The following is a 13806-nucleotide window of genomic DNA, read 5'->3' on the forward strand; positions in this document are numbered from 1 at the left end:
AAAGTTGGATGACGTAAAATTGCTTTAACATCCAAATAACTAAAAAAGTGCAACATCATAATTTGTAACTATAACATGTTTTGATTTTCAATATAGAGGATGTATTGTGTCAACTTTAGAAAGAGTTGTGTTATTTGAACATCCATACATGTGACAACTTTTGTGACAACCAAAATTTTATAAAGGAAATGAGGTATTGGCACAAAAACCAAAGTAATAGAGATAAAGTAAAAAGATAATGTGAGTATGAGAGAGAAAGTTGTCACAAAATAGATGTTCAAATATCATTTCTCTTTTAGAAATTAGACTTTGATTTTCAAAATAAGAATTTGTTGTGTCAATTTTTGAAATTAGACTTGATTTATAACAAATTATTCATTTTCAAAGAAAGATTATAACTAAAACATTTGTTATTCTCCTTCCTCCCTATGAAAATGAAAATGAAAATAAAAATATGAACATTATTGGGTAAGTGGGTTTATTGGGTATGAGTCTTGTTTTACCCAAAACCCATTTTTTTTTATAGGTTTATAATTTTTAAAATCATATCCACCCAATCACCTAACCCAACCCACTTTTTTGGATGGGTTTGACAGGTTTTTTAGGTTGACCCAACCATAACCACCGCTAACTCTTAATACATAATTTCAAATATCCCATGCATGACTCACGGAGTTTGGATTTAGCCGAATAGGACTCTACACTCGCATAGAAATAAGGATCCAAAGTTTGAATTATAAGACTCTTCATTGAAATTATCTCCAACGAATGGAACTATTAAAAACCAAAATTTCATTTTTATGAAGATAGTTTGGAATGTATATTCAAATCAGAGTGGTTCCTAATTTAATATCAGTCCTACACTTTTTATAGTAGTTTGTTTTTGTACATTCATATTTTAAGCTACTCTAGTGTAGGCTCTCCCTACTGCATAATCTTAGTTATAACTAAGTCTTAAAACAACTTTTATTTGGTTAACAACTTTTATTGAATATATCAATATGATTCTATTAGTAACGGTCCTAGCTCCTAATTGTCCTTAACTAAATATTTATTTAACCGTAAAATTTTGTTACTTATGTTTAGATTTAGCACTAATGTTAAATGTAAAATTTATCCTTAAATATACTTCATAACCTCTTATTGAAACACTAACATAAGTGAGTAGTAAAGTAGTAATAATAAGTACATACAAAAGTAAAGCAACTATGAAATAAACATGGATCCCATACATGACACAGGCACTGACACATCGATACTATAAATAATTTAAAAAAATCACATAATTCAATGTAATTATAAGCGTCAGAATTCATGTCAATGTCGAAGACGATATATATCCAACATCGAGATACGCCTAATTCGAGAAGTGTTCGTGCTCTATCGTATGGGAATAAGAATACAAAATAAGATAATGGGTAATTAGCAATTAGGACAATTTGATTACTAGTTCAAATCACACTAGTCAAGAGAAGCATTCATCACAAATGCAAAATAAGATATAGTACTAAGTAGCTTATATTCCACTACCGATAACACATTGCATTGAAAGTATGAAAATTGTTGTTCTGAATTTAAATATGTCTTATTAACACATAGAAAATTCTAAAATATCCCCTGCGGTGGTTAACTATCATTCTGCTAACCGGCAGCAGTTAACTACCGTAAAGGCGAGCGATAGTTAACTACCGCTACGTTCAGCGAATAAACAAGAACAGAACCATCAGTTTTCCATTTTCTAGAAACAAGAACACTGCTCAACTCTCTTTCAAATTTCTCCAAACTTCAATTGCACGAATTTGAGCCCAATTTCTTTAACTAATTCACAAGTAAGTTCTTTTCTTCCTATTTACATGCAATGTAGTTTGTTTAGGGTGTTAGTTTTCATAATTTTGAGCAAAATGCTAGTTTTAGGTTAGGTTAGAAAATTAAAAATTAAGCATGGTTTAGATGTTTTAATGTATTTTTGTTGCTGGTATTGTTGATTAGAAAAAGTATAGGTACAATGTAGTTGTTTAGAAGTTGAAATTTCACTAATTGTGCTAGTAATTTAGAATGCACTTAAGGTGTTTGATGAAATGCCTAAGTGAGACATTCATGTTTTTTTTTTTGCGTTATTTCTTTGCAAAAATGTTAAATTATGTAATGTATATATATGTTATGGTGTTTCTAAGTTTGGTTTTTTTTTTTTTTTCTTTTTTAGCAAGTTTGATGAATGACATAATGTGGTATGTTACATAAAGTTTGATGAATTTGTTATATTAAGTTTTATGAATGCCTAAGTTTAATTTGTGATAATGTAAGGGTTAGAACCATTGTTCCATAATTTTGGCTAGTTTGATTAGTTTGTACATAATGATTAGTTTGGATTTTTTTTTTTAATTTTGTATATGCACAGATATGTCTGCGCCGGAGGATGAGCAACAACGGCTTATTAGAGAGGTTAGGATGTGCAAAGGTAAACAGGCAACTACTGCTAGCCATCGGAAAGAGCAAAACCCATATGTCCCAAAGACCCGAAAGCGTAGGGACGTAAGGCTAGATGGATATAGCTCATAGTCACAGATGGATTACTCCCAGGTGGTTGATCCGACACAAGCGCATGAGTATGCCGGGTATGCGGGGGATTTGAGGGATGACTGGTGTGCGGGAAGGAGAGGGTGTATCGTCATTTACCTGAGCGGGTTAAGAGGCAGTTTGGATTTATACATAACATCTGCAGACATCCGTCAGATGTCCCTGAGATGCCTAAGGAGATGCTTGCTACTTTGTTGGTAGACCCCAGTCTGTGGTTCTACACTGATTGGGGACAGAGGTGTCGGAGAGTGTGGGAGCATCAGCCTGGCTACATGGCTTGGTATGCCAAAGTCTCTCACCCTAGGATTATCCCACCTGATGAACGATCTCCTCCCAGGTTAGCGAACCGGGAGCAGCTTATAGAGGAGGAGCATGTCATATAGCTACCTGACACACTGACGATCATTAGGGATGTCGTGCAGATAGTTGATAATGTTGTGGCCATGAGCGCCGAGATAACTAAAGAGGAGCTGGTGCAGGAGATGATCCGGATTGGCAGTACTGGTCGCCCTACCCTTATGTATCAGATTGTCAATCAGCGCCGGGGGCATAAGCATTGTAGGCAGCAGGGTTGATTATCATTAGGTTTTTTTTATGTACATTTGGACTATGGTGATGGTGTTGTATGCTTATGAAATTTTCTCACCTTTTATATTATTTCTTCTGTTTTATTTTTATCATGTTAAAATTATTTTTACTTTTTATATGTTTTAGAACTAATGAATGTGAATTTGGATGAAAATGATTGAAATAATGTTTTCAAAAATAGTATGTATAACATGTTCGAATGTGGGGAAAAAGGGAAGGAGAAAGTTGCTGAAAATTGAACCAAGAACGTAGTAGTAGTTAACTACTGCTGGCTGTAGCGGTAGTTTACTGCTGTCGAATCTTCCAACGGTAATTAACTACCTCTGAAGATAAATTTGTATTTTCCATGTTTTAATAGGAAGATCTTAATGGCAGAAAAACAATTTTCTGAAACTATTTATCACATTAACATCAAAAATCATTTGAAATTAAAATAGACTTATTTCTAAGAAAAACAGAACCACGTGAGTCTTAGGCAGCAACAGGGGCAGTTTCAGAAGGTTTGTCTCAGTCTCAATAGAGACAGACCAATCCTAAAATTCTGGGCAAAAGAAATAATATTTCGCCTTTTAATTATTCTAATATTTTTCTTTTTGTATTTTTGTTGCACAAGATTTATTTATAATCAAAGTTCTTTAAAAAGATATTTTAAATAGAATTAATCAAAGTAAATTAAAAAGAAATATATCTATATTATACTTACTACTAAGTAAAAATAATAATTTGGATGCGCTTAAAAAAATGATGCCCTGGACTACCATTCCTCCCGTCCACCCTCAGGGGCACCCTTATAGAGACAATTGTGACAGTTTCGGATAGTTCAATTGCTTGATTAATCTAGATATTTATTGGTAATAAGATTTTTTTTTTTTGAACAAGCCAAAATGCAAAATAATAAATCACCAAGAGTGTTTCATCTCGCACAAGGTGTGCAAAAGAGAAACACCCCAAAAATTGTACAAAACAGTCACGAATATCTCATACTGGAGCACCTCCAAATTCCAAGGAAAACAGACATAAATTACAGCATTAGACCCATAAAAGATAAAGGAGACCTCCACTAGTCATGATGATAGCTGAACACGAAAGTAATGAGATTCGCCTTCAATCACTGGAAAGATGTCATTTTTAGCTTGTCTGTTAATATAGTTGGAGCCAATGCCTTGTTATTAAAAACTCTGTTATTCCTGTCCTTCCAAATGATTCAGACACACTCAAATTGATGTCTAACCAATGGAGAAGATCATACCAGACGCTGCCAAAGGTTGTGCAACCAAGAAACAAGTGACCTGCATTCTCCTCACTACCGCACCCTCCAACACAACTGATATCGTCATACTGAAGAACACGACGGCGCAAAGAGATTATCTTTTGTCGGAAGACGGTTACGAAGAAGACGCCAAGCAAAAATTGAAACCTTTAATGGGACTTTCTTATGCCAAACGTCATTGAACAATCCCCTTGCAATAGGTTCATCACCTGTTGTTAGAAATTTATATGTTCCCTTAACAGAGTAACCATTAACGGGATCAAGAAGCCACCTCTACTTATCTGACAAATAATCCTGCAAAACAATATCATGTAACAAGACATAACATTGCCTAACACAATCCTCCTCCCAAGTAGGGCTGGAAATGAGCCGAGTGGAATCGAACCTGTTTGAGTTCGACTTGGCTTGTTAAGAATTGGCTCGGTCCGGACCTCGGTTCGAGCTTGACCCGAACTTTTTTTTTCAGTCCGAGTTCGGCTCGTTTAAAGTTCACGAACAGTTTGGTTCGGCTCATTAGGTTCATTTCGTTTGTTCAAAGCACGTAACTTTAGGTTAGGTATGGAAATAAGTAAAGCCGCTTGAACCACGTAACTCAAAAGTCAAAAGAATTTAAATTTTTTACCCATAAAATATATTGGAATTTATACCAATTTTTAATGGACTGAACGAGACTATTATTACACATAGTAATTAACATCGATATGCAACCACCAAATTGAATTTTGCCTTCTTGTGCCATATGTTTCTCTTATTATATATATGATCAATTATCTATAAATTTTAAAATATTTTTTTAAATGTTATATATATATATAATCGAGTCATCTCGTGAACCAAACGAGCCGAACTACATATAGCTCAAGTTCAGCTCAATTAATTCACGAACTTAATTTTCAGCTCAAGTCTGGTTCATTTGGTTCATGAACCAAGTTCAATGAATCAACTGTCGAATCGAATTACGAACTTTAATCGAGTTGGTTCGGTTCATTGTCAGCCCTACTCCCAAGCAAATAGGCGCCTCCTCAACACCCAAGCACTCCCCATCCTCCCAACCCTGCATCGCCATATCCTCTACAGTTGCCCATTTGTCAATGGTTAAATCAAAAAGGCGAGGAAATCTTAACCGTAAAGGCACACTTCCCACCTAGTTATCCGTCCAAAAGAAAGTGGTACCTCCCCCGCAATCCATGCGCATACATTATCTTCAAACCAACTTCCATCCCCCCACCCTACACCACCACGAATGCGTGACTGCATCCGCCACCATAAAGAACTGTCACGCCCCCTCCTTCAGGCGCCCACCTTCCTCCCCGTACCTAGCCTTCAGGACTCGATACCACAACCCCTCCTTATCAACCAACATCCTCCAACTCCACTTCCCTAGTACTGCTAAATTAAATTCATACAATCTCCGCACACCTAGCCCTCCTTCCTCCTTAGGGACGCAAATCGAATCCCAATTCACCCAGGCAATTTTCCTAAAATCCGCACCACCCCCCAAAAAAATCTTTTTAATAAAGTTGTAAGGGAAGAAAATATACATGTGGGAGCCTTGAAAAAGGAAAGAAAGTAAACCGGAAGAGAAGACAGGACAAATTTCAACAATACCAGACGGCCAACAAAAGATAGAAACTTATTTTTCCACACCGATAACCGAGACACAATGTGATCAAGCACAGGTTGCCAAAAACTACACCGGCGCATATCCGCACCAATATGTAATCCCAAATATATAAAAGGAATTTTACCCGTCCAACAATTCATAACCGACACTGCTTCAGTCAACCAAGAGTCTGACACATTGACACCCGTTAGCATACTCTTGTGAAAATTAACCTTCAATCCGGATGCCGCCTCAAAAAGAATTAAAACTGCCTGCATTGACCTCACATTCAACCAACTCTTCTCCCCTATAATCAATGTATCATCCGCAAATTGAAAGTGAGTTAACTGCACCTCATTGTGATTACCCACATGGTAACCAGTAAACAAATGAGCATCCACCAAATACTTCATCATGACATTAAACCTCTAAGCCGCTATCAGAAACAAAATGGAGATAGAGGGTCCCCTTGTCGGAGCCCCCTTTCTAAAGGAAACTCCTCTGTAGGGCTGCCATTCACCAACACGGATGCCACCGTAGTTCCTACACACTCAGCAATCCATTTCCTCCAAAGAGTCGGGAAATTCATTTTAACCATGACCGTATCAAGATATTATTTTTAATCATATATTTCATTACTTTTTAACTTAGCTCAATGTTTTAGGAATTTATTCCGAATTTCAATTTTGCTTATTATATTAGTCTAAACTGTTTGTTTAAAATGATTTCTTTCCTATTTAATTTGTTGTTGAACTTTGTTATACAATTTCTTCTAAATTCACATCATCAATTTAAATTTTCTCAAATTATTAATCTAAAATATGAAAATTCTTTTCATCTTTGTGAAATCATTTATTAGAGAATGAGTCATAAAAATGAAATGTGTTTTTTAGTTAGGCGAATGAGTTAGAAGCATCTAGTATCACATTTTATTCATTGTGGAAACACACACTTTTAACATTACTATCTATTATTTATATCTATTGTCAAAAAACACTATTATTAATATCTTAGAAATGCATAAATACAATCCATGCTCTCTAAATTTTACATGACAATTTACCAAATGTATATCGTTTAAAAAGTTTCATTGTGAATGAGTTTGTCTTATTATATTATTCTAAAATGTTTCATGATTTTGTTGTCTAATATGAAATTATTTTTTCCTATTTGTAGTTGAATATTGTCATGCAATTTCTTCTAAATTCTTTTTCTCATATTATCAATAAAAAAAAGTTATTTCATCTTTGCGAAATCATGATTGGAATGGAGAATGAGTCATAAAAATGAAATGAGTTTTTCATTTAGGTGAATGAGTTAGGAGCATCTACTATCACATTTTATTCATTATTAAAATGCACACTTTTAACACAATTATTTTTTTATTTTTTTATCTTAGACATACAAAAATACATGTCATTCTCTCTGGATTTTTCTTCCATTTTTTCCTTCATTTAAACTATTTAATCATTTTTATAATATTATTTAAATTTTAAATCATCATTTAAAAAATTAGTGAAATAGAAACAATACATTACAACAATAGAAGTAACAATCCATAAATATTCCCTAAAAAAAAGAATCCATAACAATATTGGACACTATAAGAAAAACCTTATTTTAACCTTATATAAAAAAATATTTTGTTTGGGGTAACATCTTTTCTTAAATTCACTTAATTATTTTTACCATTTTATTTGCTCTTTAAAAAATTGCCAATTATTTCTTTTTTGAAAAATATTAGTTTACAATAATTATGATGTAAAATGATAAAAAAAAAAAAAAAAAAAAAGTGATATTTACATTTTTAATGTTAACTAAACTACGAACTACAATACTTTAAATATTTTGAAAACTCAGAAATACTCAAGTTTATTTCAATTTCTAACTTTTTTAAGCCATTCATACTACTAAAATCTTTTTTTTTTTTTTTTGTGGTGGCCAGGGTTTGAACCTCAGACCTTACATATATTAAATATTGTCCATACTAATTGAGTTAACCTCACAAAGACATACTAAAATCTATATAACACAAGCAAAACATGATTATTTTTTATTCCTCTACAAATTTTATCCACAAGTTCAATCTTTTCTTTTTTTTCCTTCCGAAAGTAAACTTGAAATTTGTAGTTTTCACGTTTCCATTTTTGAATCATATTCACTATTTGAGACAAACCATTTCATTCTAATCCTAATATATTACTCCCTCCGTCCCAAATTGTATGTCGCTTTAGGAAGAAAAAAAATGTCCCAAATTATATGTCGTTTTACAATACCAATGCAACATTAATGTTATTTTTTCTATTATAACCTTAACTATTTATTACTATCTTTTCTTTCAATTCTTTCATTTATCTTTCTCATGTTATTTATTAAGGACAATTTTGTAAAACAACTCATAATATCTTTTTTCCATACAATATTAATTGCATTTCTTAATATGTGTGAAATGCTCAAAACGTCATACAATTTAGGACGGAGGGAGTAGACACAACTTTTATTCCTATTCCTCTTTCCCCCATTACCTCAAAGTTCAACCTGACATTGTTCATCCACATGAAACCTTCAAGAAAACTCATATGTGCTAGTAATAATAGTGTTCCTTCACCCGTATCATTGACTATAGATACGGTTACTTCATTCATAGTTATGGCCATTAGCCATGGTTATGACAGATAGTGAATTATTACCGCAAGTAACAGTGAAAAAACCATGTCGGCGAGTGAAATAGACATAAGCTCAAGTAGTGGATGAGTTGTTGGCTCTGACCGTGTGCTCGTTGAAGAACAAGTCGACGACTCATAGCCAATGACTTGGTTAAGCGAAATTGTTTCTTAGCGTAGCGAAAGCGAGGATCATTGTCAAAACAACTGATTTTGATTAGCGCCATTTAATCATAGAGTTGGCTGCTTTTCGGTCAACTATGCATAAGTACAAATCACACATGTGAATTTTAACTTTTTATATATGTTGGGGCCACCTACAATTCATATGAATTTTAACTAAGTACTATCTTTGAATAATAAGCCTCATCAGTAGTCGTAACGATGGTGGAATCAGCAATGGCTGAACAATAATGCAGTTTTAGTTTCTTATGTCACACCTAATTTCATAGTTTCTTATCAAAATGAGATTATTTTTTTTACAGAAGATCTTGCGTGGGTTGATTCATACCTAACAATTTTGATATTTTAGAAAGTGATTGGATGCCTTTTAGAAATGCTTTGTTAGAAATTATCAGTTCCGAATTCAATCTTCCAAAGTTGATGACAGAGAAGGCAAGTATTCCTTGTGGTAGAGGAGACAAATATTACTTTCCAACTCAATCAGTCATTTTCGACTTCTGATGTAGAGCACTTGCAAAGTCGTTCTTCGAGTATAATGTTAGCCTAATAAGTATGGTTACAGAACCAAGCACAAACACTGAATTCACTAACACCTTATCTTTTTCAACCTTTTAAGGAAATCTTTTTTTGCCAACTTATAATATGGACGAGACCGAACAAAACATTTGATTTATGACTTGAGCTTGATTCTGCAACTTATGAGATGGATTAGGCTTAGGCATCTGAGAATATCTTCAAACTCTTGGGATGTGGGTTATGCAACTGATGAGAGTGACTGAGAGTATCTTCAAAGTTTGGGATTTGGGTGAACTTGTTAAAGAGTTGAAAAACGCTATATCTTTCTTTGCGGAAGGACCTGAAGGAAAGATCGCTTGATGATCTTATTGCTGGCATTGCTGATTTGTCTTTAAATAAGAAAGTTTAATTTTCTTTAATCTTGATCCATCTATTTTAACTCTATTTAAGTATTAGCATTAGAAGCGTTAATGAGTACAGAAAATACTAAAGGAATAAGAATATAAAGGAAGTTAACGAGTAATTAGCAGCAAGGACAATTTGATTTATAGTTCAAATTAAAGTAGTCAACAACATTCATTACAAATTGCAAAATAAGATATAGTGTATGTTTGGTATAACAATTGCAAAACGAAGTTTGATAGAAATCACGGCAAAAAACTATGTCAGGGTAGAAGCTGGTATTTGGAGCTTCTGTAGATCACGATTCACGACAAAAACACATCAGGAAACGTGCAAATATGCTTTTGTTTGTTGCAAACACGAAACCAAACACACATAGTTATAGACTTCTAGTAGCTTATATACCACTACCAGTAACACATCACATTGAAAGTATTTATCACATGAACACCAAACATCATTCAAAATTAAAATAGACTTATTTCTAAGAAAAACAGAACCACATGAGTCTTAGGCAGCAACAGTGGCAGTTTCAGAAGGTTTGTTCTCAGGCTCAATAGAGACAACTGTGGCAGTTTCAGAAGGTTTGTTATCAGGCTCAACAGGGTCAATAGTTACAGCTTCTGAAGGCTTGTTTTCAGGTTCAGCCTCAGTTGCAGTTTCTGTGGGATTGTTTTCAGGTTCTACCCAGAATTCAGTTTTCTTTCCAGTTTTGGAAACAGTGTCAAAAACATCTTGTGGCTTTACATTTCCTTTCACAGTCACTTTTTGTTCCTTCATATCAATGTCAAATGATTCTACACCTGTGAAGAACAAATGTGTTATTTTGATACAATATTCATAGAGGATGTTTGGTTGGTATATGTCCATCCCCTTGGTTATGTCACATAACACTAATTCAAATTCAAATTGAAAGGTTTTGAAAATTATTTAAACAGTTTGAAATGAAATAACCATGCTATAGATGTTGAAATAGAAATAAGTAAACATATGGACAGCATATCTTGATTAACCTTTCAAAAAAAAAAACATATCTTGATTAATAAAATTTATGGGAAAAAATATAGAGATATTACATTGTCACAATTATTAATTCAACATGATAACAAAGATTATTTATTTGCTCTAGGAATTAAAAATACCTTCCATTTTTTCCAAGACCCTATTGACTGCTCCTGAACAGCCTGAGCATGACATTTTTACTTTGAGGACAACGGTCTGCAATGATCACAATGGAAAAATTTCAAATTCATAGTAAATAGCATTTTTTTTTATAAAGGTTAAGCACATTCATAAATTGAATTCAATTTAAAAAAGGAAAATAATTTGAAGATGGTGATAATAAGAACAAGGCCGTTCTCGTGAGTTTAACTCAGTTGATAGAGACAATGCATAATATATGCAAGAATCAACATTTGAGCCCCGGACACCTCACTTATTCATCTTATAAATGTGAATTTCTAGCCACTAAACTACTTGACAAAAAATATAAGAACAAAGCAGGGCATAAAAAAAGTAGGAATATCTGACAGAATAGTCATGTGTGGATCCTTAGGATAACTTGATAAAGCAGATTAATCAAAAAATGTATTGCTATCAAAAAAACAAAATCAAACTAATAACAACACAAATTTAGGAAAAAACTGGAGGCCTACATATATAATCTAAAAGTAAATCTAAAGATTTGTAACAAACAAGGAAGAAATAATCATTCTTTGCTTTATTAGTGTTAGAATTGAACTTCTACTTCGTAATTTGTTGACATGCAATAACAATGAAATTTGTATCATGCAATCATCTTGTATGTGAGTGCATATCATCAAAAGGAAGAAAAAAAATTGATCAATCTTCTCTACTTTCATCAGAACCAAATTTTCTAATATAATTATAAAACAAAATACAAAAAATTACAAAGGATCCATGATATCTCAATTCAAAAACTCATCAACTTCAACACAAAACGTCTAAAGCAAGGAACTAGATCAAAGAAAAAACATAAAATAATAAATCCAGAATCACAATGATCAAGCTTAAGAAAAATAGAAGATCAACAACAACATAGAAAAAGAAGTATAAAGGTTAAGCACCTCAGAAGACATGGTTATGAGTTTGAAATAAAGTGAACCAAAAAGAAGAAGAATGTATTCTGAATTGGATGGTTATGGAATGAGGGTTGTGGTAATGGGAGTGGTGCCTTTATACTAAAAATCAATGAGAATATGTGGTAATGGGAGTGGTAGTAGCATTGTAATATACGGAATTACTCCATTATGTTGCAAAATATTCTTTTTTTTTAAAAGCTATTCACTTTGAGGGATAATGCATAATATATATAGAGGCCGAAGTTCGAACACTCCATTTATATGATACTAGTAATAGTTAATTTTATTTTTGTAAAAAAAAAAAGGATAAATTTTATTAAATTTTAGCATTAGTTCTTTAACCCCTCAAAAGAATTATTAGTTCTTTAAAAAAGATTTTTTTATTTTTTCTTGAATTATTAATACTTTACTATCATTTAATTTAGTTTGACTTTATGTCAATTATATTTTTATTAATATTTATTAAAGTATTTTGAATTGTGTTATGATAAAATAAGGATTTAATTCACATACATGATAAGTTAAAGAATTTTTACATTATCAGTCCCTCAATATTATTTAGAATATATATTTGACTTTTATAATCATAATTAATTTTAAAGTCAAAATTAAACTCAAAATGTTATGATAAGGAATAATTAAATAATTGTGAAAATTTTGCTTACACGATTTGATGGATGCATTAATCATTGAATTTTTTAAATTATGAGATTAGACATGAGCAGTTAGAATTTATTAAGAGTTTACTTTTAATAGAATAAGATAAGATTTTACTTGTTTTTTCTCATTTGTTTATGTTTCTATAATAGAATTAGAAGTCAAGACAGGGTGTGCAGGTTGGTGAGCCAATATATTGGAAGCAGGCTTAATGATAATTAAAAGCAGAATTTTGCAGTACAAAAGAAATACAACCGGAGGTTCCAATGCTTCCTTTTCAAGCTAAAAAATTGTTGTACTTCACAGTTGAATTCTAACTCTATTTGTAAGTATTGTAGTACAAGTCTAGAAGAACTTTTTTCTCTTTTTCTTTCTTTATCATCAACGAGAATCGGTCTTACCTAAAACAAAATGGTTGGGCCTTGAAGGGAACTCATTGATCAACATAAAAGTGGATTGCACACCCACTTTTTTGTAACCTCTTCTCAATGGAAAGTTTTTTATTCCATAAACACTTACATCGTCGCTGACACTCAACATCAACGAAAATCCTACTATTGTCAGAAAGATTTTCGTTACAACAATGGTAAAATGAAGGGAGTCTTGAAATCATCTTATTGAATTAGGAGAAATCATATAAGTGAAGGGAACCTTGAAATAATCTCATTGAATCAGGAGTAATAAACCTTGACATTAGGTATATAATCAAGTCATCTTCACACTTACTATACCAACAAAACAAACTTATGATATTATTTTTTTTGAGTATGATATTTGATTTTTTTTATAATTCGCATAACTTTTCCGTTAAATTAGTGAAATTTAGAAATAAATATATATATCATCATTCATTATGTCGGTGTATAGTTAGGACAATGGGATGAAATAAAATTGTACCCGCATGGATCCATGGATAGAATATGTAAGTAAAATAAATGAATATTTCAATTACCCGTTATTTAACATGTACGTTGCGAATTTAATGATACTCGTTCATGTAAGTATCATTATACTTGTTAATAAATTAAAAAATTACTTAAATATCCTTACCTGAATATAAAAGTTGTCTTTCAAACTATTTCCATAAAAGAAAAACCTAGATATTATTTATGTTCCTCTCTTTTGGACCTCTCAGTGCTTCCATAGACCTCATATTTTGTATACTTTTGTTGAATGTGATGAACTTTATTTTGGTTGATGAAATGTATTAATATTATTATGTTTTCGAAAAATGAAGTAAATGAA

General features: G+C 32.3%; 1 protein-coding gene across 1 annotated transcript; it reads right to left on the reverse strand.

Annotated features, from left to right (window-relative positions):
- Window positions 1-9923: 9923 nt before the first annotated feature.
- Window positions 9924-12036, reverse strand: LOC11421564 (copper transport protein ATX1). The gene is made up of 3 exons (XM_003621411.4): window positions 11890-12036; window positions 10945-11020; window positions 9924-10605 (listed from the first exon to the last, which is right to left on the reverse strand). Exons 1-3 carry the CDS (start codon window positions 11899-11901, stop codon window positions 10313-10315), a joined length of 381 nt encoding a protein of 126 aa, XP_003621459.2. The 5' UTR covers window positions 11902-12036; the 3' UTR covers window positions 9924-10312.
- Window positions 12037-13806: the final 1770 nt, after the last annotated feature.

This window comes from Medicago truncatula, chromosome 7 (genome assembly GCF_003473485.1).
Source record: "Medicago truncatula cultivar Jemalong A17 chromosome 7, MtrunA17r5.0-ANR, whole genome shotgun sequence".
NCBI lineage: Eukaryota > Viridiplantae > Streptophyta > Magnoliopsida > Fabales > Fabaceae > Medicago > Medicago truncatula.

What these genes read in the sequence shown, in the direction of transcription:
- LOC11421564 (XM_003621411.4), bottom strand. An exon ending in GGTCTTGGAAAAAATGGAAG is followed by an intron (nt 10,606 to 10,944) that starts GTATTTTTAATT and finishes TGTTCTTCACAG; the next exon opens with GTGTAGAATCATTTGACATT.